At 44.9% G+C, this 25,388-nt stretch overlaps 1 protein-coding gene and 1 long non-coding RNA gene across 5 annotated transcripts in view; one reads left to right on the top strand and one right to left on the bottom strand.

Annotated features, from left to right (window-relative positions):
• Positions 1-15,282, bottom strand: part of ILDR2 (immunoglobulin like domain containing receptor 2) — a 61,049-nt gene extending 45,767 nt beyond the window's left edge. The window contains exon 1 of one of the 3 annotated variants that reach the window (XM_032463816.1): positions 14,629-15,282. In XM_032463816.1, coding sequence (XP_032319707.1) covers positions 14,629-14,674 — 46 coding nt within the window. In that variant the 5' untranslated portion in view covers positions 14,675-15,282. The remainder of the gene's footprint in view (positions 1-14,628) is intronic. The other 2 variants (XM_014567042.2, XM_032463815.1) reach the window with 2 other exon arrangements.
• Positions 14,989-18,604, top strand: LOC116658662. Of its 2 annotated transcripts, none has more exons than XR_004313894.1 (3): positions 14,989-15,109; positions 15,712-15,816; positions 16,270-18,604. It is a non-coding gene; the product is annotated as an uncharacterized LOC116658662 (long non-coding RNA). The 2 variants fall into 2 exon arrangements; XR_004313893.1 differs by lacking the exon at positions 14,989-15,109 and adding an exon at positions 15,150-15,249.
• The last annotated feature ends 6,784 nt before the right edge of the window (positions 18,605-25,388 follow it).

Below are 25,388 nucleotides of genomic sequence, written 5' to 3'. Positions count from 1 at the left end.
TGCAGCACCTCTACTTGCGCACCAGCCTCCAAGGATACCAAACTAAGAGGCTCCCCAAGTGGGATGTGCTATCTCACTTCTCTAGGTCTTGGCACAAGAATGTTCCTTGTTTACAGAATGCTTTTTCCTCACTTCTCTCCCTGGGAAACTCTTTTCCATCTTTCAACATGTAGCTCAAAAGCTTCTTGTAAAGTCTTCTCTGACCGATCAATCCATTTGTCACTTCCTCCTCTGTACCATCAATACCCCCAGCATTCTCCTCCAGACATTAACCATAATAATTTGGCAAGTACTTATTTTCATGCCTCCATCAGACTTGTCAGGTCAGGTAAGGAAGATGTCTTATCTTGCTGTCTTGGCTTGTGGAGCCCATAGCTACTCAAAAAATATGTGATAAATGAGGACAATGAAGCCAGGAAGTATGACTTCGGGAGGAAGTGACTTCCCTTCCAGCTGGTGAACGAGCAAAGGGGACAGAGATTAAGGGGGAAAGAAGGCTTTGAGAGACACGGAGAATGTCTGATCAAAGGTAGTAGACTAAGTTCAAAAGCTTTGAAGGGCAAACCAAAAAAGGAAGCGGGGGGGGGGGTAGGTAGGGAGAGTCTAGAAAGCAGATGAGAAGTTCAAGTGGTGAAAAGATCAATTTGAGGCTTGGTGTCCAAGAAAGAGGGAAATTTCAGTGAATGAAAGACCAGGGAAGTGTCTGAGAGGCAAAAGCCTTCTATGAACTCGATGGTAAGACCCAGAAATTCCAAGCAAAGGGAATGGTGAATGGGAGAGTTAAGAGTTTCTAGCTTGATCTGACATTAGAAGCAGAAGTAGAATGATGACGAGAGGCAGAAAAAAGGGATGTGAATAGAAAGACATGATAAATTCAGGAGCCTGCCAAGTCAGCTTCAGGTAGCCTGAGGCAAAGCGTTTCACCCTAGAATCGCAGGTGGACTTAAGATATACAAGAAAGGACTAGTTTCCATGGGGGGGGGGGGGCTTTTTATTACTGCCCGTGTTCATAATGACATCCTGCAAAGCAAACTCGCTCTGACAGCCCAAACACGCACTTATACATGAATATCTCTTTATAGCAGCACCCCTGACAAGGGCAAGATACCATATTTGTACTCACGTCTTCTGATCTCCAGACCCGTGCCACTCTTCAGTGAAAGCACTATGAAAAACTAGGTTCTAATCCCTGTTAGGAAGAAAAAAGGCTTCTGCATTCTATGGAACGGGGAAGCGAACGCAACAGAGTGTTTAAGATTTAGTGTTCTGGACCTACCTGCTCAATAGCTACTATGGAATAAATGAAGGAATGAGTGAGTGAATGAATGACTATTAATATGGGGATTTCTAGGACTGTGCAGAGCAAACGGGTTAAATGACTCACAAACAGCACAGTGTAGTAAAACAGTTGGCATCAAGCAGACATGGCTTTGACTCTCCTCTGGCCATGTACTAATGGTGAAGCCTTAATGGAGCCTCTTCAGTAACCCTCACCTGTAAAATGAGCCTCATATTCCTTACTCACCAGAGCTGATAACACATGTTACCTCACTGGGCGCCTGCAGAGAGTGGACTCCATAGCAGAGGACTGTGACCATGACCAGTGGAGGGCGGATCTCAAATATGAATCCTCTTGTACCTTCCCTGCCTTTCCCCTCACCTCCCAAGATGAAACTCTTGAATCTCAGTGATCATCCACCACCAGTAGGTTTGATTACAGCCGCATTATGTAGCTCACCCCATCAAGGGGCAAATAATGAGTTTTCATTTGGAAGCTCAGAGAAGAACCCCAGTTCCCAGGCTCCACTGCTTCCATTCACCACCCCTCAAATGTTGATGTGGCTGTTTTCATTCTCCCCAACTCACTTGGAAGAGAAGACATTTTTTTTTTTTTGCATTAAATTCTACTGCATTAATTTTAAACCTTGTCATTTGTCTTCAAATCCTTATCCACACACATTTTCCAGGTAACAAAAATGAGACAGGGGGGTGAAATGACTTCACATAGCAGTGGTTGAGGCTGGATAACCAATCACAGGCACTGTTCCAAGGACAAAGCTGTGGAACTGACTAAATCACCTTTCTGCTCTGCTCCCTGCCTGTTCAGGCTCCGCACGAGAATCACATTTCCCAGCCCTTCTAGGATAAATGAAACCAGCAAAGGAGGCAGATGCAGCACAGAAGTGATGCAGGGAGGGCTTGTTTGGGTTATTTTGAGACAGTTAAGTATGCAGTTTTGTTCATCAGATGATTAGAAAGAATAACCTCCTTCTCAGCTCTGTTCTCTGTTAATGAGATTAGCCACTTGACCAAGCCACTGGACTCCCTTAATTATTATTTTTTTTATTGTGGACTCCCTTAATTATTAATAGAGTTTAGTCAATTTGCAGCTCCTTCTATGATATACATGTAAGCTCATACTCCAAAGAATACATTTTCAGAAACATCTGCCTTTTGATAGCATGACAGTTAAAGGCATGGCTTTAGCATGAGTCCTAAGTCAGAACCTAAGCCCTACCACTTCCTAGCTGCATGACCAGGCAAATGACTCAGCCCTGGTGAGTGTCAGTTTCCTTACTGGTAAAAACAGAATAATAGTAACTGTCTCATGGAACTGCCTGAGGGCTAAATAAGATTTTATCCTAAATACTTAGTATAATAGTGGCATACAGTAAGCACTCAATACAGGTAGTTGCTGCTGCTGTCAAGAACAGTCTGTTGACTTCTCTGAAGCCATGAACCTAGAGCTCGGTGAGCACAGATAACAAGGTGTAAGATGCTGAGTGTATAGAGGGCAGAATGGGCAGAAACTGCACACGAATGCTACAGCAGATAACTAGTTCAACAGCAAACCTGCCCATGTGTGGGCGTCACTGCACAATCACACATGCACCTCCCGGAAGTCAGAAATAGAGGGTACCCCTGTGTGTGCGCACAGGCATCGGCATGCAGACGTGTACAGGCAAAATGGAAGCCCTAGGGACCGACACTCAGGATAGCTCTAGAGAGCTGGAGAGGATAGAACTAGGAATTTCAAGGAAACATCAGTATATTGGATCTTTGAGGACCGTAAGAGTGAAGAGTTAGAGAGAAAGCTGAAAATACCAATGCCTGCCTTAGCTCTATAAACCTCAAACTATAGGACAAACGCCACCCAGTTCCCAAGCCTGCCCTAGCCAAGCCTATTAGGAACCCTGTTCCCACTGGAGGGTGAGGTCTAGAATTGCTCTTCTGGCCCTAACCCTGGATTCCAGGGGAGGGCTGCGGTTCCCTAGACCCACTGGGCTGCATGTCTTTCCCAGAAGCTATGTTTATGTTACACTTAGACTGTGTTTCCATCCGGTTTTGCAATCTGTTGGGACCAAAGGCTTGTCCTGAGTTCTGGTCTGCTCGCCTGGGCCCTGATACAAGCCCTTTTTCCTGAAGATTAGTTTTTGTTTCCGACATCCTCACACGTGACTGATCTATACCTGAACCTGTGGTGCTGCTGTCCAGTCACTGCAAAAACTACCTCTCATGGGACCCTACTCCTACCCCAGATCAAGCCCCCCATGGACACTGAGATTTGGCTGGGAACACCCTCCTTCTGACTCCAGTTCTCAAGGGATCTGCCCTGGGACTAGGTTAATGTCCTGAGCTTGCATCCCACCTCTTATCAGCTTTTTGTTTTTCTATGTCACCACTTGTTAGATGCCAAAAACATAGTACTTCTTATGCTACAGTCTATACGAGCTAATAAGAATATCTTTGAATGCCAGGTAAATAAACTAAACATTTTCAGCCTCTTTGTAAATGGTCACCTGTGCGTTCAACCTAAGAAATCTTACTCTCCCATGATTCCAACTACCAGTTATGTCTCTGACCCCCAGCTCCATGAAACCTCACCTGCATGTTTAACAGATACTTCAAACTAAGCATAGCGAAACTTCATTCACCACCTTCTCTTTTCCTGCCTCAACTCTTGCTTAGAAAACCAGCCTTCCTGTCTCCCTAGCTCTTTTGCCAGTACACCCTCTGTCCTATCACCCCAGAAAGAAATCGTAGCTTTGATCATTTCCTCTCCGTCTCTAACCAGCTTCAGTTGGTCACTAATTCTTAATCTCGCTCAAATTTGACCTTCTCTGTTTCCACTGTCACTCCCAGTGGGAATAAATCCGGTTTCTATTCCTTCTACTAGGTAACAATTATGAAATGCTTACTGTATGTTAGAAATTGTGTTAAGCACCATTTATATAGCATCTTAATAAATTCTCTCCAAAAATCCTATGAAGTAGGTATTATCATTACAACCATTTTACAGATGAACAAACTGATTTTCAGAGAATGTATGTATTGTGCCTAACATCTCAGTGTTAGCAAGTGACAGATTTGAACCCAGGCTTGCAGCTCCAAAGCTCTATCGCTTTACGCAAGTCCTCATTATCTCCCGGGTTTTATGACAGCCTCCTCAGTGGTCTCCCAACTTCCAGCCCAACTCTCCCCATTTTTTCTATCTAGAATATTCTTTTTCAAAGGACATAGTCAATCACGGCAGTCCCCTGCTTAAAGGCCTCCAATGAGGAGTCATTTTATTGTTCCAGGATAAAACCCAAATGCCTTGACGTGGGATGTAGAGCCTTCTCCATGATTTAGCCCCATGCACGGTTCAGGCATACCAAGACGTTTTCCATTCTTTAACTATAAAAATATGTTATCCCCTCCACCTGGGGAAACACCAGGCATGTAACTGAGGAGTTGGAGTTTCTGGGAGAGAGACAGAGAAGCACTGGGTGTGGGTCCCACACACACATGAGCACGTGCTGGCACAAGGGGGAGACTGGGACTCGGAGTCCAGGCACTGGTGACACCATAAGGGTCTTGCGTTTTGAAGCTCTTACAAAGACATTTACAGAGGTATGGAAAGAACCCATGTTTCCTCCCACAAAATAAAGCAAGTCTCCCAACAAACTGGAAGGAGACTGCTTAGAGAAGAAAGCAAAAGACAGAAAAAGAAGTGACGTGAAATAAGGGATCCTATGATGTAGAACACATTTGTACAAGTGAGGATTCCTGACTGAAAGAAGCACTGGCTGGCATACAGAAGACTGGAGATTATAGTGGCTTTCTGGGTTTGCAGAGGAGGGGCCACCATTCTTAGACCACCAGACCACTCTTTCCCTTTTTATTGTGCCCCTGATCCTCAGGAAAATTGTCCCTGACTATCTAACTCAAATTCATTCAAAAACATGTTTTAAAATATGATGGTAAGTTCTAGGAAGATAGATTTAAAAGACCAGTCTCTGATCTTGAGAAATTCAATATAAATTTGGTTTCTAACTCTAAGGTCCTTGAAGGCAAGGACAAGGATTTGGCTGACTTTGTATCCCCAGTATACAGCAAGGCCATAAAATACAGCTGAAGCTCACAAAATGTGGAATGAATCAATGAATGAATGAACAAATGAACACGTGAATCTGAAGGGTCTTTCTTAGCAGGTGGTCCTCAGTGCAGAGAACAGATTCTGGCCAATAAGGAGGAAATCTGCTTAAAAGTGGAGTGATGAGTGACAGCTCAGTGCAGCAGCCCCGCTCTCAGCTAGTCACCAGGGGTACCCAGCCACCCAGCCAGAGAGGATCAGCCCCAAGTGCAGACAAGGCCTCCCAGCATGTGGCAAAATAAGTTCCTGCCCCAATTCTCATATAAAGAAAAGGATTCTATACATGACGAATTGTGTTCCTGCAAGGATAACAAAAGCAGTGTCTACAGCAATGCTGTTCTTATTTTAGCACTTTCATTTCGTTCAAAGCAAGTCCCTTTTCCCCATTAGTTGTAAGCTATTCCTGCCAGCATCTTTGAGAGACAGATCCATAAGCACAGCCCCATTTTAAAGAAACAAAGATTGCTGCTAAAGATTATGGAAAATTATCATCAACACAGACAGGCATCTTCAGAAATAAGGCTCACCCATCCCTTAACTCCTCAAGTCCCAGAAGTGGGATCTGACTTCAAAACTGCCCATTCACCAGCATATCTTGGCTTTCAGACTCCTAAGTTTTTTCCTCATTCAGTATGACAATACACATCTTCCTTTTCCTGTCTTTAAGTTAGATCTTTAAGAAATTCATCTTTTTTTTTGTCTTCACATTTTTCACATACTTTCCCAATTTCCTAAGACATTGTTTTAGGAACAGTTGATGGGCAGGTTTTCTAAGTGTAGGAGATAAACAAGGGGTGTCCAAGCATCTCTAGTAGGTTTGCTCCACAGTGTGTCTATCCCTTAGTAGCACTGTCAGCATGGGAGCAAAGCATTCTGGGAAATTCTGACCCACAGGCTCTGTTTTTAAAGACAAAGAAAACACAGCTTGAATCTTTTTCCCCCCACCAGTAGATACTATTCATCTTCTTGATATACTTGGGTTAAAAAATAAATAAAATTTAAAAAACCTTGACCAAGAAGAGTAGGCATTCCCTTGGTGTTTGCCCATTTTCTAAGCCTCGTTCTCCAGCTGGCCTATTGGTCCTGTAGGTCAATCAAGTTCCTGCCAATAAATTCCTTTCCAGCTTAACCTGGGCAGAATCAGTTTCTCTCTGGTACTTGTGCACACAGAGCTTGCCATCCATTAAGCATTACACTCTGTGTGTCCAATGGATCCATGCTTTCCCATTCTCTGCCACCACTGCACAGATGAAAGCCACAAACATATCTCCTTTCTGTCCGATTTGCCTCATCTTCCAGAGATCTGAGATGAGCTCATGGGTAATGTCTAGCTGGCTTACATGCTGTTCCAGTGGGACCAAAGCAGTACTAAAAGAGGTCAGTCTCTACCCTGCAGCGCAGAGGTACTTTGGAAGCTGTCCTGATTCATTCAGATGGGTCAGTCTCTTAGGATGGGCTAGCCATTTGGACAGAGAAGAGTTCCCATAAGAAAGCCCTTATGTACTTTCATCAACTTGTTACCTGTATTTCCAGTATCTCTCACTTGAGCTCCAGACCCAAATAGCTTCATTCTCCATCTGGATGTTACACAAGCACCCCAAACCCTTCTTTTAGTAACAGAACTTCCCAGGTTTTAATCTGGCCGGCCAAGCCAGCCATATATTACCATTTCCTAGCTTCTCCTGCAGCTAATTGTGGCCATGAGACAAGATTCAAGACATAAGTATGGGTGGAGAAGAGGTATGTATTCCAGGTCACCTCTCTAAAAACAAACTACTTGCCCTGGCCCTCTGCTTTCCTTGCTCCCAGTGGCTGAAAAGTGCCTGTCCCTGGAGCAGTCTTGGGAGCAGCATACTGGGAATGGTAGACTCTGTCCCACTCGACCTCTACTGTTACAGGAGAGAGACAAAAACTACGTTGTGTGAGTTCCTATATTTTAGGGTCTCTTTGTTACAGCATCTCATGCTATACTCTAACTAACAGATGCAAAATACTGAACCTGTATCTCCCTCCTTTACATGTTTCTCCTCCTGTATTAGTTCATGTCCACAAACGGCATCCCCGGCAATCCCAAGCCAGAAACCCTAAAGGTAACTTTGACACTCCTTTCTTTCAACCTCCACATCCAACCAAGCCAGGACCACTTCCTTTATCTTTTGTCACTCCATCCACTTCTTTCATTCCCACTGCACGATAGGAGCTCAGGATCTCATCATGTCTTGTCTCTCTTTCTGTAATGGTCTTCTAGCTGGTTTTTGCTGCAAGTCTGCCTATGTCTAATCTACCCTCCACATTGAGGTCCAAATGATGTTTCTAAAATGCACATCTGACCACAGCACTCCCTTGCTCTCATCCTTTTAAAGACTCCCTCTAGGCAGTTCAAGAGTACAAGGGCTCATTTCAGATGAGATGGGGTCACTCTCTTCCATTCCTCCTGCAGCACTAAATTCTCCAACCATACTAAAATATTTGTAATTTTCGGAAAACAACATGTCCTCCCTTAATTCATAGCTTTTGCACATGCTGTTTCCTCTGTAAATTTCCCTTCCTCCATCCCACCCTTTCCCTAGTAACTCCTATGTATACTTCCGGTTTCCTCAGCTATCACTTCCTGTAGAAGCTTCTTCTGGCTCTTAACTGTGGTCATAGAACCCTAGAGAATCACATCACCTTGCCTAAGAATTTCCTATTTAATCATCTCTCTCTGCCGTTAATAACAAGCTGTCTCCCACAGGATTTTAAAGACTCTGATGCATAATAGGTACTCAATACATTTGTTGAATGGTTTAAGTCAGTTGATAGATTGTTTTATTTGTTCCCAATTAGTTTTCCTGCCCTCCTCTTACATTGTTCCCTGGAGACAGGATACACTTATCGCTCCATAGACTATGGGCTTGGCCATATGACCTGCTTTGGCCAATGGAATGTGAGTGCATGTGCCACAAGATTTGTCCCAGCAGAAGCTTAAAAGTCATTTGTGTGGCTTGGCTCTGTGCCCTGCCCCTACCCACCTTAAGACTTCTGCCATGAGAACAGCATGCCCAGATAGTGGCTGCTCCTTCATCCTGGGTCTTGGAATAAGAAGACATTTGGAACTGAGCCAAGTCCACTAATTCCAGCCAGTTCACAACTGACCTGCAACTGACTGCAGCTCTCATGTAAATGAGCAAGTAAATGTATGGTGTTGTGAGCTATTGAGACTTGGGGTTGCCTATTGCTGCATCAAAATGCTGACTAATATTCCTATTTGGGGCTCAAAACAGCTTCCTATGTGCCAAATATTGTGCTAGGAGTTATACATAATTTCATTTTAATTATCACGACAACCCTAGAACTGAAGTTAGCTTCCTCATTTTAAAGTTGAAGAAATTAAGGTAAAAGATTAAGCTAGCATGCAAATCCAGGTCAGTTTGAGCTCAATCCCTCTCCTCCGACTGCCTCCTGATGAGTCAAAGGCCTGGGAGGAAGGACAGTGCAGGATCCCGGCTGAGTGTGAAGGTTCTACTCCTAATTCAGAGCACCACGTCCCGCCGGGCTCCAGACGCTGCAGGAGAACAGGGAAGCAGCGTGTTCTTCTGAGCTCTTCCTTGTTTCTTGGCCCCTAAAGAACTCTAGTCATCCAAAATGCCTTCTTTTATTTTCAGAAAGCCAGAAGCTATCTTGAAGACCGAGATTTTAAGCAGACGTATGCCGCAGCTACATCCTGCGGGGCTCCTGGCTACACGGCACCAGCCCCTCATCCCAGATGGGCTCTAACATGCCAGCAGTATCTGCTGTCACAGGGTCACATCCGCCGCTCCCTCGTGCCTCGCTGGAGCACTCCTCATTCACTCCTTTCCTGTAGATCTCAGGATTAAATTAGAAATACCAAATGCTATTCCTTCTCACTTTTTCCTGCAACATTTCCTTGAGTTCTATGAGCTAGGAGCCTCACTACCCAATGCCCCATAGTAGACACCATGTATGTTCACTTAAATCAGGAGTTCTAGTTTGACCCACCTTAACCAGAAAATAACGTTTCCCTTGGATTCAGGCATTTGAAACTACCAAGTCATATATTAGTCAGTGCACAACTTCTTACTATTTTAACCAATAAGATGCCATAGACTTGGACAAGTCCCTCTGAGCCTTGTTCTTCTCGTGTAAAGGTGGGTAATATCAGCCTTACTTAAAGAAGGACCAAAAGGGGTAATGTACATGAACTGCCATTTAACACATAGAAAAGCATTATAGCATGCAAATAAGCAAGAACAACAGTCAGATCATAACTATCTTTATATTTCTGATTGACGGAAGGTTGGCATAAGGGCTAAAATAGTTGAAAGGAGTGAAGAGGTGTGTCCTGCAACAAAAATCTAAGACTAGAACGGACATTCTAGGGCTATGTTGACTAGAGTAGAATCCATCCCATCTGGCCCAGAGCACTTGCCTTGCTATGACAGTCCCCAGTATGACTGCACTTCATTGTTCACAGTGGACCCTGTCCTGTCCACCAAGCACTGCATATATATATGCATGCACACACAGTGGAATATTATTCAGCCAAAAAAAGAGTGAAATCTTGCCATTTGCAACAACATGGATAGACTTTGAGGCCATTATGTTAAGTGAAATAAGACAAAGAAAGACAAATACTGTATGAACTCACTAATATGTGGAATCCTAAAAAAGAAACAAAAAAAACAAGGTCATAGATACAGAGAACAGACTGGTGGTTGCCAGAGATGGAGGGTGGGGGGAATGGGTGAAGAGGGTCAAAGGATATTAACTTCCAGTTATAAAATGAATAAGTCCTGAGGATATAATTTACAGCGTGGTGGCTATAGTTGATAATACTGTGCTGCATATTTGAAAGTTGCTAACAGAATAAACGTTGAAAGTTATCACATGAAAAAAAATTTGTAACTGTGTAATGATGGATGTTAACTGGATTTACTGTGGTGATCATTTCACAATATATACATGGAATCATGTGGTACACCTAAAACTAATACAATGTGATATGCCAATTTTATCTCAAGTAAAAATAGTAAAATAAAATTACATGTCAAAAGGAGAAAAAACAGATTAAAAGACTCAGATCCCATGGATATACAGTTAATTTGTGGAGAAGATGGGACTAGAACCCAGTCCTCAACCCCCAGGTCAGGGTTCTTCCACTAACCAAGTCCTGGTACTAACACTACTAACATGGTGCTAAGCACCAGGTACTTGCACAAAGACCGCAGCATAGAACTAGCACAGTGTTGCGCTAGGACTAATCCCCAAGGCTGTATAAACTAGACACTCAGTAGAATCATGTGAGTCTAAAATCTAAAGAGTGATGGAGGTAGTGAAACAACCCCCCTCTCCTGGTCCAGAGACATGCATCCAGGCTGAGGATGGTGGGGAGTGGAAAAAGCTGAGAGAAAGTACTGAAAGAAGATGCTCCGGTATGAAAAAGGTCTCTTCCACCAGGGAAAGTAAAACAGACAAGGGAGGGAAGTGGAAAGGTACATAGGACAGGAAAGGAGATAATGACAGTTGAGCTGTCAGGAATCCCTAAAAGCAACTCTTCCTTCTCCAGGACCAATCACACTTTCTCTCTCCATACCCAAGCCCATCCCCACATGGTCACCAGGCATCTACCTGAATGCAAACCAAAGTAGGTAACAACCATTCCTGGATGCCTCCCTTCTTGCTGCAGGCTGGGCGAGGAGGCACTCTGAGGCACCTACAATACTGAGCACAGATCTCCGTGACCACGTCCCCAGGGGGTACTCCGTAACTGTGTTCACAGTTCCATCTCTGGTGTCTCCCCTTCCAGATTATGAGCTCCCGGAAGGCAGGGCTGTCTTATTTACCCCAGTGCGATGCCTGCATGTGGCAGTAACTCAGCAGCTGCCTGTGCATGAACAAATGTCTTAACTCAGCCATCACCTCCTCCGAGAGTTCGTTTCAGAGCTGCTCCACTCCTACCCCAGGTTCGGGGTGGGTGTGCCTGGTCCACATTCTCGCAGCACCTCTGTGCCTCTTGTGGTTCTTATCACAGGATGTTTTACCTCCTTATCAAAATTACCTGAAAACTCTTTTGAGTCAGACTAGACTGACACCTCTTTGAAGGCAAGGAATATGACTTTTCTCTCTTTATTCTCAGCACCTATCATAATGCTTGGAAACCAGAGGAATTTCCTAGACAAGCATTATGATAGGTACTGAGAAGGAATTTACTAGATGCTTGTAGAAAGGATGAATAAATGAACGGATACAACCAGAAGGGTACCAAAAGGAATGCTAATAGAGCAAGCACTCTTCATCACAGAGAGACCCAAAAGACCCATCTCCAGGAAAATGCCCCTCCTGCTCTCAGAGTGTGTGCCCGGAGTGTCGCTGCGGCGTTTCTCACAGCCTCTGCTGCCAGGAAGGGATGAGACGCCATCCGTATTCAGGAACAAAGACAAAGTGAACCCTCCTCAAGTCTTACTGCTAGATGGCACCTGTTGCTAAAATAGCAGCTGGTGAGCATTCTGTTTTGTTCAAAGCAACAAGGACAACGACAACAACAACACAATCTATTATGGGAAGCAGCATCACAATGACAATAAGAAATCATGAGGCTAAATATACAGCAGAAAGCAATACAGAATTTTTGCAATGAAAGACGAGGAAGGAGCTGCTGGAGCCTGAGGGTGGGGGGAAACTGAAGTGTTGATTAGAAATTGCTCAGCCTGCATTAAAAGAGAGAAACAAGAAGAGGGGGAGGGGAGGGGAGAGGGAGAAAAAGAGAGAAGGGGGAGGAGAGAGAAAGGGAGGGAGATGGAGAATGAATGTGTTTTTTCCCTGGCTCTCTGACTCATTTTTAATCTGTCCTTTCCTTCCTCCCTCCCTTTCTACCACCCCCTCAAGAGAGAATTCATTGATTGGGCTGGACTAAAATGTCTTACCTTTCCTCTCCTGGTTGCTCTGTGAATGATGAGAGTGAATCCATCTCAGCCTTGACTGCTCCTGTCTCCTCCCCACCTCCCCCTCCCCCGCCGCCATTGTTAGAGCCTCTACTTTGCTGAGGCTGAGAGGCCCGGCCACGGTAGAATGAGGGGGACACGGAAATTGGGACCAGGGAATGCCAGTGGGTGATCAGTGGGATCTCTGGAGCCAGCCCCACTTGCAGAGCGTGGAAGTCCCAGCCATCTGACAGCTGAGATGGCCCTGATAACAAACCTGTTGCCGGGCTCCCAGGTAGGAGGAGCAACCCCTCCAGGAGTGGATGGAAGAAGGCACAGACAAGGCAGCAGCTCCCCTCCAAACAAAAACCCACCCCCACAACACAAAACCCAGAGAGGCAGCCTCGGACAGTGCAAACAGGACTGGCCTGGGGTTGGGGGAGAACTGGGTTCTAATCCCTGCTCCAGCACAAACTTGCTGTGTGCATACTACTTTCTCTGAGCCACCATTTGCATAGACTGAGAGGGCTGAATGAGATGGTCCCTTTCAGGGATACAAGTCCATTTCACAAAAAGCTGTTAGCCATCTAGCAAGGGCTATTATGTTCCTCTTCTGCCCGACTCCCTGCAAATCCCTAGGGGGCTTTCCTTTGGGTACACCCCAGAGTGTCTGGCAGAGCACCTCTGACTCAGGGACACCCCCCCCCCCACCCAGACGCCTGGCTGACTTCTGGGAGGCGGTGATACAGGCTTAAGGCCACAGTTCCCCACAAATACGGTAACTGAGAAGTAGAGGCGAATTAAGGACGTTCCGAATCAGTGAGGGTGGAAGTGGAAGGCACTGGGAGGCCAGGGGAGTGGGGAGGCATGGATCAGCCAAGCCCTGAAATTAGAGATGATTCATATTTGAATAATGTGGGAGGGATGAACTCAGAGCAGCCAAGAGAAGAGGCTAACTCAGCTTAGCGCCCCCCTCAAAACACCTAAACCTAGCAGGGGGCAAGAGCCAGCGTTAGGGGCCCTTCATTTGAAATAGGAGGAAAAAAACTGAGGCAATTGATAATTTTATTCTGAAGCTAAGGGAAATAATGTTTTTGCGTTTCTGCTTAAATATATTTTATCTTCTTTCAATCACTTGCCTTCGATATTTTAAATTAGTTCCTTTTTCCCTACTGACTTGATTTTTCCCAATCTTCTGGTTGGTGCCCCCAAAGGGGAGAAAACTTTATTCGGGGTACTACTTTGCATTTTCTCTCCTGCCCCTCACTGCCCTATTTCTGTCCTCACCACCTTTCTGCTCCTTTGTTCTTCTCTTCCATCACTTGGTTTCCACCTTGTTGCCTCAGACCCAGTCCAAACTACCTAGCTCTTCCTAACCCCTCCACCACCACCCGAGAGGACTGCTTTGTGAATCTCTCAGGACTGCCCACCCTGCCAGGCCTCCTATCTCTCAACCTCGCGGAGCGTCTTGTGGGATGGTGTACTAGGAATCGGAGCCTTTCCAGCCCTCAGGAGGGAGGGGAGAAAGTTCACCAAAACAGGAGGGGGAAACACGAAGGTCCCAGCCAGAGCAAGTGACTCTAATGTTAAGGGAAGACCTACCTTCTGAATATCTCTTCAAATTATCTTTATCAGGGGGTGTTTCCATCTGTTTATTGGGGAGAGGAAAGCTCTTCTCTATGGGACCACTCCGCAAACGGTACCAAATGAGAGAGCAGGGTCCGAAACTCCACAGCCAATCAAGCCTCCAGCCCCATCTCCTTCCTCATCCTTGTTCCCCTGCACCCCTGAGAGTCACAGGAAAATGCCCCTGGGGCTCCCGGCTTCTCCAGGGAAGATATTAAGGAGACAGTTCTCTACCTTCAACATCCAGAAAACCAGTTCTCTTAATGAGTCTCCTGAGCTTTCATTTTTTCCCAACCAGGCTCTTCCCAGGACTCACATCATTACAAAGTCAGGATAAAACAGAGGAAGAACCGTTGTGTGGAAGGGGAAATGCACATTCGAAAGAACAATCTCATATCTCGACTGAGTCAAAACACCTGCATCTCGAGCCGTCTCACTTGCAATCGGGCTTCTCTCCGCCTCCCCCATCATTCTATAACACACACACACACACACTCACACACACACATACACTCACACACACAGAGCCCCCTCCCCCACTTACCACCAGCCTGCTAAGCAGCTGTAAACGCGATGGTGGGGGAACTGGGGGTGGGGAGGGGTGAGAACAGTACCAGTACAGGAATACATATAAAGTTATTCAGCTTGGGAGAAAATGCCTCTTACCTGTGAGCCAGAAGAGAGCAACCCACGCCAGCAGGACCCGGTCCATTTTGCCCAACTTCCCATCCAGATTCAGGAGTGAGGGAAGTGGGAAGCGGCAGAGATGGGAGGATCTAGGTAACCGAGTGGCGGAGGCGGCGGCGGAGCTGCGGCTGCGGGCGCGAGCGGGGGCCCCCGGAGTCCCTGGGCGCCTCCGCCCGCCGGGCTGGCCGCGCAGGCGGGGCCGGGGGCCGGCCGCGCCGCTGGCCGCACGCGCGCGGCCGCGGGCTCCCGAGGTCCGCGCGGCGCTCGGCGGCGCCTTCCCCGCCGGCTGGCGCACCCGCACGCCCGGCAGCGCGGCCGGCCGAGCGCCTTCTCGCCGCAGAGCGCGCCGCGCGGGGGAGCTCGGCCGCCGCCGCCGCCGCCTCCTCCTCCTCGCCCCGCCGCCCGCCGCCCCGGGGCTTCCAAAGTTTCTCGGTCACGTGCGCGCCCCTGCGGCCCGGAGGTCAGCGCGCAGTGACAAAGTACACGGGGGAGAGGGGGCGCGGGGGCGGTGCCCGGCGGGCTGCGCGGCTTCTCTCAGCCAAGCGAGCGTTCGGGACCGAGCCAGAAGCGCGCCTGGGGACTCGAGGAGGGGGAGTCTGGGTATGCACGTGGCTGCGGCCATCTGAACTGGGAGAGAGGGACAGAGCTGCAAGGGTGGGGACCTGTAGGGACTTGGCATGACTTGTCAGCAAGTCCGCTGGGCGACTGTGTGTGCTTTGCTTTAAGCCCCCACCCCCACCCCAATTCCCGCCGCTCCGCCCCCTTCCCTGTTTGATGGTGGAAGGAACCAAGAGGCCCCCGCAGAACTGGAAAATGTAGGCGGGAATCCCGCGTCCTAACTTTCTCCCGTTGAAACGTTGTGAGGTAGGATAAGGGCACACGGCTCTTTAGCAGAAAATACGTAAAACTGGAATGAAGTGAACAATTAGATGGCTTACATTTGTCCAACACTTACTCGCTTTTTGGTCTTGGTGCATTTGTCTAACACTTTACAGTTTGCAGGGCTCATACACACGGATTACTTAACATTTTTTTAAAAAAGGATTTGTCTTGTTTGTGTAGGAAAGGATTCTAAATGTATGTGTTTCATGACAACCAAGGCTACAAAGACGAGAAGACTTCCTGCCATTAAGAAGCCTCATCTTGGGTCCAAGGAGAGGGAGGAAGGTCAGACCATTAAACATGGAAACAGAGCAAGTGCAATAATGGAGATATGGAGAAAATGCCCTCGGAACATGAAGGAAGGAACAGTTTAGTGAAGGGGGTGGGGGGGGAGTGGGCAACACCACAACAAAGAAGGGGTAACATCTCAATGGGCATTTGCAGACTAGGCAAGATTTGGGCTGTTCAGGGATGGTTGGTGGACCGGGGGCAGGGCAGGAGGAATTCTGGGCAGAGGAAAGAAAGGAGACAAGGCAGAAAGGCATAAAATTCCTCCGAAAACAGAGTGGTTCTAGGCTTCAGGAGAGTCCCTGGAGAGAAAGACTCCACACACTTAGAAATGAGTGTACGTATACATGAAACGGGGATGAGATAGGAATATCAGAAACGGTGAGAACTGACTCAGGACAGTGGTCTTTCATGGTTGCCTGACATCTGAATTCCCTTCTTATTTTTAAGGAACTTATTTTAAGGAACTGCGGAAGCCAAAAAGTCTAGAACCATCTCCCTGATCGCAGCAGCTGAAGTACAGGCCCGGGTCCCGGGCATGGCCAGCGACCCTCTCACTCAGAGCTTTCTGAATTGGGAGGATGTGATGCAGGAAGCAGAGAAAGCAGGGAATCGGTTCAGCCACTAAGGGGGCAGAGGCATCCGGTGTCCATGGCCGGCAGTGGTAGAGTTCCAGCCAGCAGACTACTCTGAGGTGTGATTTTGGCTGTGCTCTTCCTTGTGTAGCCTCTCCGGGTTCCAGCCCATTTTCCACATCTGGCTCTTCAGCCCTCCTGGCAATTCGGTGAGCCACCCAGTATCCTCTCATAAATTCCCTGTGCTTATTTTGGCCAGAGATGATTTCTGATGCTTGCAGTTAAGAACACTGACTAATATGCTTTGTGAGAGAGATCTGGAGGATTATTTTCCTTCATATACAAAAGTAAATATATACGTACATGCATAAATGAATAAAAATAGACAATAGAAATAAAAGAGGTACCTGACATTTGTAGGTTTCCTACTAGGGTCTGCACACACAGCCCTAGATGTTTTACAAGCTTTCTCATTTAATCCTAATGAGCAAACTCAGGTCCAGAGAATTTAACTTCTCTAAGACCAGGTGGCTAGTAAGTGGCAGACGGAGGATTTGAATCGAGGTTTTTTTTTTGACTCCAAAGCACATCCCCTTTGCACTATTAAAGGAACATCTAGGCCAGAGAGTTGATAGGATGATGCATTGCATTGTCTACAAATTATTTGCACACATTTACCATACGTGTGTGTATAGGCACAGGCACACTGCATGAGAGTTTGAATAGTGTTTAATATCTAAACATACATAATGATGCTGTCTTATGCAAAACTTGATGTGAGAGCTAAGAAATTGGGAATGGGAGCTGGACTGAGCAAAGGGAACCTGGATATACACGGAAAGTAGAGAGTGAAAGCCCACAGAAATGAGCTTTGAATGTGTGCCTGGAGTTTGTGCCTCTGTACGTAGGCAAGGAGTCAGGGCACTTGGGGAAGAGCTTGTGCCAGAGTGAATCACAGAACGCAAGGGTCTTGTCCATCACCCCAGGAATTTGTTTTCTGTGGAGCACTCCACGTGACTATCTTCTAGCAAGAGAAGTGCAGTTGGTCAGCATCTTCCTGAGTGGGTGGGGCCTGGGCCATCCCTAAGGAGATACTAAGTTGGGCCAAATCACGTGTATGCCCCTCCCCAACGCACATGTTATTACCAAGGTGATGGAGGATGAAGAGAAACTTCAAGGGTACACCTAATGATTCAAAACATGCAGCCTAAAGAATGGAGGAAGGAGGAGAGTGGGACAGTGGTGTTAGTTTGCTGTGTTGGTGGTGGTAGCAGGATATGACCCCAGAACCCTGGTGCTCTTCCAAGTGTGGTTTTTGAACTTCTGGCATCAGAATCACATCAAAGTCTTTGCTTAAATGCAGATTACCTGCTCTACAAAAAAACCCTATAAGATCAGAAGCTCCTGGTGGGGCTTGGAAATCTGCATTTTAACTGCCTTACTCAAGTGCTTCTGAAGCTCGCTCATGTTTAAGAAGCACTACCTAATCACTTTTTTCTTTTCCCGGGAAGTTGTCGAATTGATGCTTGCGATTCAGATCCGGTTAAGCTCCAGTTGTCCATTATCCTGGCCAAATAGGACAGAACCCCTATAGAGATGAATTTTTCACCGCCAAGAGAAGGGGCTGGGTCCCCGACACTTCAAACTTCCTCCTGCAAACAGAGATGGCAGCGTGTAGGACTGTGTGGGACCAGATCAGGACTCCCAGGAAGCCACCGCTGGAATTGTGTATGATGGGGAGAAAGTGGGGACTAACAGGCTGCTCCGCCAAAGCTGTACCCTTTAGAACAGAATTAGGACATGGAGAAAAGAGAAGTGAACCACCGCAAGGAGACATGCTGGTAGCTGGTAGCAACCACAGAGTTATAAATATAATGCAGCTGAATCCTCTCTAAAACATGATTTCATTGCAGGCACATAGGCATGCATGCACATGAATTCTGCTGAACGTAGGTCTTTTTAAAGCACACAGATAATATCCCATTTCTCCTTCTCCTCTCTGATCTCAACTTCCAGGAGGAATCTATGAGATGTGATTTTAAAACAGATTCCATGCTTCTTATCGAGGTTTTGCTCATCTTTCCTTCCCTTGTACTACCTTTTCAGGTTGTTATCTTCTCCATCCCCTATATCTTCAAAACCACCTTCAATGAATTATGATTTTTAAAAAAAATCTAATCTACTGTAGAGCATAGGGAACTATATTCAATATCTTATAATAACCTACATGGAAAAGAATCTGAAAAAATATATATGTGGAGATATATATATATATAACTGAAACACTTTACTGTACACCCAAAACATTGTAAATCAACTATATTTCAATACAAAAAGAAATCTAAAGTGAGAAACTAAAAATAAATAAATAAGTAAATAAATAAATAAATAAATACTGGTGACTCGAGGCACCTTGTACTCAAAACTGGAAACATTTTCAAGCCCTTTCCTATTGAAAAATAAATTGTTTCATTAAGAAAATGCTTTAAAGAAAGGAAATGCAAATATAAAGTGCGTGATGCCAAAAAACATTTTTTTAAGCTATACTGCCAAGAACCATGGTAAGTATATAATAAGTAAAAGATCGGGAGAATGTGCTGAAAATTCAACGTACTTGAAGCAGATTTAACTCAAGAGCCTGCTGTCTCAGGCTTCAAATCAAGCTGCGGTGGTGCGGGGTGCAGGATTAGGTGATGTCTGCTGGTCGCATTCCGAAGCCAGGCTCCTGCCAACAGTGGGCAGCCTCCACCTGAGTTAGGGCTCCAACAACGCTTTCCCCACAGGTCCATCCAAGGATGAGGTGCAGAAAAAAGGAGCAGGACATCAAATTATATGTAGAGCATGGTCTCAAATATGGAAAATGCATTTAAATAGGAGACAATGGAAAAAACAAAAGAGTAACTGGTTAATTTGGGTAGGATGGTCATTCGGTTGTTATTTTCTTCTTCAGATTTCTGTATGCTCTAGTGTTTCTACAGTGTAGAAACAGTTGCTGGACAAAAGATACAGCTGGGCCACAACTTAATCTCTGGGACATCCCTGGAGGAAGGAAAGAGTCAGCAAGAAGGGGTGACAGGTGTTTTGTCAAGCCTGTATCTTTAGCCAGTTACAAAGCCCCCAAATGTACACCTGCTCTCATCCTGTCTCAATTGTGAGCTGTTAATCAAGTTAATTATGAGCAGTTAAAGCCCTGGGAGCCCTTACTGACTGACAGTTAAACCTATAATTTCTTTGTGAGTTACAGAGCCAAAGATGAAGTAAGGCTGCTGTGTCTCCAGTTTTTGCTTTTGTTTCTGTTCTGTTTCAGTGTTAGCATCCCTTGGAAACCAGAACAGCATCAACAGCCCCCTAGATGAGCAGCAGAGCAAATTCTAGTGGTCAGGCAGCATCTTGTAGCCCAAAGTGGGAAGGAAGAAGGAAGTCTGTCTTGCTGTATTTTATCAAGGCTTTGCGTGCTAGGTCTTGGTGATTAAGCCAGAAGCATTGTCCTAGAGGCCTTTTCCACTGGCACAGGTCAAAGATGAAGCCCAAAGAAGGGAAGTTAGCCAGAATAAGTATGTCACCCAAAGACCTCACCCCCAGAAAACTGGCAGGTAAGGGAGCTGGAACAACAGAGCCAAAACACTGAGCATCGTGAAAGGAAGCCGCTCAAACAACAGAAGGGTCATTTGTGGGCCCTTGAAAGCTTGTGTTAAAGCACAGCAGCTTTGACCTTCGTGTTGGAGTCGTGGGGCGAGGCTTTCTCATAGAATTGCTAATTCTGTACCCCTACTCCAGTTCTGAGTGGGGGCCCTATGCACAGAGATCAATCTGTATTTTTTGTCTAATTAATTACAAACCGTTTCAGGGCCTTCTTCCCTTTTCCTCATCTTCTTCCCTGAATTCATTCATTTATTCCACATGCATTCATTGAGCACCTACTATATTTTAGACACTCTGCTGTTTAGAAGTTCAGGGTGAGTAGGATTTCAAAGATGAATGAGTCACAGCCTCTTCTGTCAGTTTACAGTTGAGTTGTAGCCGTGTGCGTGTGTGTGTGTGTGTGTGTGTGTGTGTTGGGGTGAGGGAGAGACAGATATAGCCTTTAAATCTGATAGGGTGACAGGGCCTATATTAGGACATGCACCAGGGATGGTGGGAGAACAAAGGGGGAGGGGTCAGTTACCCATCGGGAGTGCTGGAGAGAGATGTCTTCATGAAAAGGTGACCCCTGAGCTAAGTCTTAAACACGATCTGGGCAGAATTTCTAACAGCAGAAGTGGAGCAGGAGGCAGTGCAGATGCACAAGCAGCGGGCCAAGGTGAGAGCGGGGCCTGCTGCCAGGAGTATGAGTCAGCAAGGAGGCTGGGAAGGTAGGCTGAGGTCAGACCAAGGGGAGCCAGGCTACCAGGTCTGGGCTTAATGCTGCCGGCAGTGGAGCACCCATAGGGTGTCTAAGCAGAAGAACAAGATCACATGTGTATTTCCGCCAAGTTATGGTGGTCACAGGGTGTAGGATGTATTGGTGGAAAGAGAGACAACAGGCAGAGGCCTCTTCCATGGGGGAACTCGTTACAAGAACCCAAGAAGGGACATGCACCAAGACTGAGCTATGGGGTGGCAGGAATTTGAAGCAGACAGATGTGAGAGGGACATTACAGGGAGACACAAGAAGTAGAATCCACGTGACCTAACAAAGTTTGCATGGGGATAGTCTGAGCAAGCAGGAGGACTCAACTGGACTTCAGGTTGAGTTACTCAAGAACGTGGTGTGCATTCAGGCACTATCTAGAGAGGGTGGGGAACTTGGGAATTCCCTTTTCTTTCTGCAGAGCACTGGGTAGTAAACATCCTTGAGCATCTCTAATGAACAGCTTGGACTACTAGTGTAAAGAAGCAGGGATCTCAGAGGCCAGAGCCACTCATGGGGAATGTGCACCCTGAGGAAGTCATTTTACTGCTCTGAGCCTCAGTTTCCCATTCTGCAAAATGGGGAGGATCATAGAGTCTATGTCATAAGGGTTGTTATGAAGAAGAGAGATAACCCTTATGCTGTGTTTAGCACAAAGTCTGACACAGTAGCTTTCAATGAATGTTAGCAATTATCACTATTAGCACAGGTTGGAGGATGCATTCTAACTATACTGTCAGGGGCTTAACTTAAGGTAGCATCAGGAGAAAAATAGCATGAGAAAAAACATTTTCACAACATTAAAATGCTGTGTCTCCTTGGGTGGTTTCATAACACTCTGCTGAAAATCACACCTCATACTTAATATTAAAAAAAAAAAAAAAAAGTAGAAGCCACCCAAATTTCCAGTGGCTTCTCACCCATTTAGATTGAAATCCAAAATCCTTACAGTGGCCTTGTAAGCCCTATGTGATTTGGCCCAAGCTCCCTCTCCAGTATCCTCTCTGCTCTCCCCCTTGCTCAATTCACAGCTACAGACTTTCTTTGCTGTTCCTCAAATATCCCTGACAGATACCAACATTGGAATCTTTGCACTTGCTGTTCCCTTCGCCTGGGATGCTCTTTGCCCGACACCTTCATGGTTTGCTTCCTCACTTCCTTAAACTGTTTGCTTAAACTTCCTTTCCTCAAATAGGGCCATTTCTGACCACCCTAAAACTACACCTTCCATCAGTCCCCATTCTCTTATCCTGAATTATTTTTCTTCATTGGACTTACTGTCCAATGAAATGTTCAGACATCTTATTATATACATAGTTGTTTATTTCTTTATTGCCTGCCTTCCTCATTATAAGCTTTTTTTTAATCTTATTATTGTGCCTAAAATAGAGCCCAGCATTGAATAGACCCATTATTATTATTATTATTATCATCATCACCATCATCCCTTTTTTTAGTGGAGGTACTGGGGATTGAACCCATGCTTTGCATGCACTCTACCACTGAGCTATCCCCCCCACCCCGCCCAGTAGCCTCTTAATATTTATTGAATGAATGAAGCACTTCCTCTTGGAAACTCTTCTCTTAATTTCCCTGGTTTTCTCCCTGCTTCTCTGGACATTCCTTCTTGCTTACCTTTACTCAGTTTTCTTTTTCTAACTGACTTCTAAATTCTGGTGTTCTTCAGGACTCCATCTTGGATCCTTTTTTTCCTCTTCACTCTCACCCTAGGCAATCTCATCCAATTCCATAAATTTAAATACCAGCTCTATGTGGCTTACTTCCAAGTTCTAGCTCTAGCCCAGAACTCCAGACTTAGATAGCCAATTGCCTGCTTGACATCTCCCCTTGAATGTATAATAGGCATTTCAAAATGAACATGTCCATGACTGAAGTCTTGACCCCTCCCCTGCCCTCTGCCATGCACACCCCAATCAAAACTTGCCACCGTCTAGAATTTCTGAATAGGAAGATTAATGTGGTTGGAAAGTTGGAAACATTGTTCTGTTTATGTAGGATTTACCATATGATCCAGCAATCCCACTCTTGGGCATATATCCAGAGAAAAATATAATTTGAAAAGACACACGTACCCCAATGTTCACAGCAGCACTATTTACAATAGTCAAGACATGGAAACAATCCAAATGTCCATCGACAGATGATTGGCTAAAGAAAATGTGATATATACATACAATGGAATACTACTCAGCCATGAAAAAGAATAAAATAATACCATTTGCAGCAACATGGATGGAACTGGAGATTGTCATTCTAACTGAAGTAAGCCAAAAAGAGAAAGAAAAATACCATATGATATTGCTTATATGTGGAATCTAAAAAAAGACACAAATAAACATATTCACAAAATAGAAACAGACTCACAGACATACAGAACAAACTTATGGTTACTGGGGGTAATGGGAGTAGGAAGGGATAAATTGGGAGTTTGAAATTTGCAGATACTAACTAGTATACATAAAACAGATAAACAAGTTTATACTGTATAGCACAGGGATCTATATTCAACATCTTGTAGTAACCTATAATGAAAAAGAATATGAAAATGAATATATGTATGTATTTGTATGACTGAAACATTATGCTGTGCACAACAAATCAACACAACATTGTAAACTGACGATACTTCAATAAAAAAGAATGCAAAAAAGTTGGTGAAAAAAGTGATCTTAAATTGTAAACCATATAATGACACTTTTCAAAAACCCTTACATGATCACCCACATCCTTAGAGTAATACTTGATCCCTGACACTGCCATGCCCAGATCCCTGCAGATCACTGCATCCTCAGCATGCACCATTCTCCACCTGACTGCATATACTTCAGCAACACCAACCAGTCTTCCCTCTGTTCTGAGGATTCACCAAGCTCTTTATTGTGTTGAGGCCTCATCATGTGCTGTTCCTTTGTCTGGAATGCTCTTCTTTCAACTCTTCACATGACTAGCTCCATACCTTTGCATCCTTTCTCATTTTAAGTGGCACCTCCTCAGAGATGTTTGCCTCTGATCACCTACATAAACATTGAGTAGTTAAATGCAAATATTATTTTAAGTTTTTAACACAAGATAAAGTAATCTCAGCCAAGATGGAGTAATAGGAGATGAATTTATCCAACAGCCTGAATTAACTAAAAAACTGGCCAAAATATATGAATCAATGTTTTCAGACAGTGGATATCAGGGAGCAGAGGTGAGTAATCCCTGAAAGAACAGAAACAAATAGGGTGAAGAACCAGAAAAGAGAGAGCAGCCCAAAGGAAGAGCTCTGAAAATCTGCTGAGGATCTCCCTTAGAGCTCCTGCTGAATACTGCTCACTGCATGTGTGGGAGGAAACTACACAGTGCCAGGGAAAGAACAACCTGAAAGGATTAGAAGGAACAATCCTTGAAATTCACACAAGGCTAGAAATAGTCTGTGTTTCCGTTAGCCAAAGTGGAAAAACCTCCAAATTCATGGGTTGTCAGGCAGAGTACTCAGAAGGATGTTATACCAGTGGAGAAAATCAGTCCTAAAGGTTGCTCTGATTCTAAATAACAAAACATAAAAGCAAACCTCAAAAGGAGAAAAAACTAGACTCAGATTGTTTCCAAATAACATAACAGAAAACACAAAACTATTTATAAGAATACAAAAATATGCAGCATTCAACAGGGTAAAATTTACAGCTTGCATCCAATCAAGTGTTACCAGGCTTACAAAGAAGCTGGACAAAATACAACCCGTAACAAGGAGAAAAATCAGCCAGTAGAAACAGACCCAGAAATGACACAGGTGATGGAATGAGTAGACAACGACATTGAGTAGTTATTTAACTATATTCCACATTATAACTACATTCTATGTCAAAGAAGGTAAAGGACAAGCAGATCATGTTAAGTAGAAATATGGATGATATAAAAAAGACTTAAATCAAATTCTAGAGATGAAAACTAAATGATCTGATACACACACACACCACTGGATGGGATTAGTAGCAAATTAGACATTTCAGAAGAAAAGATTAGTAAACATGAAGAAATGGCAATAGAAACTGCAAAATGAAACACAGAGGACAAAGGCTGAAGGAAAAAATGAACAGAGCATCAGTGAACTGTAAGACAACTCCAAGCAGCCTAAGAGGGTGGTGAAGAACCTTTTGGGGATGGCTTACGTTCATTATCTTGATAGCAGTGATGGTTTCACAGCTGTACACATATGTTAAACCTCATCAGGTTGTATGCTTTAGAAATCTGTGTTTAATTTACTGTCTGTCCTTACTATCTCAACATTGGTACAGAAAAGCAATCTGGAACTAAAATCCCAGATTGGTATCAGCATGGGAGATGGAAGTGGGGTAGTGGAGGGGTAGGTTGGGATACTAAGTGAGAAGAAATAATACTTTTCTAAGCTTCTTGTCTATTTGGGAAGAGTGGCTATAGATACCTATTAACTGTATGAGTTGTTATAAAAATATGTTTTAAAACAAGTATGTTAAAAATATGAGTAGCCACTGAATGAAGCTAAGTAGAATGCATAACTTGAAACCAGTGGAAGAAAAAGTAAGAAAAAATGCTGATCAATCCAACTAAAGCAGAAAATT

The sequence above is a fragment of the Camelus ferus genome, chromosome 21 (genome assembly GCF_009834535.1).
Source record: "Camelus ferus isolate YT-003-E chromosome 21, BCGSAC_Cfer_1.0, whole genome shotgun sequence".
Classification (NCBI taxonomy): Eukaryota; Metazoa; Chordata; class Mammalia; order Artiodactyla; family Camelidae; genus Camelus; species Camelus ferus.
The sequence above is the reverse complement of the archived record's forward strand: the minus strand, read 5'-3'. Positions and strand labels throughout refer to the sequence as shown.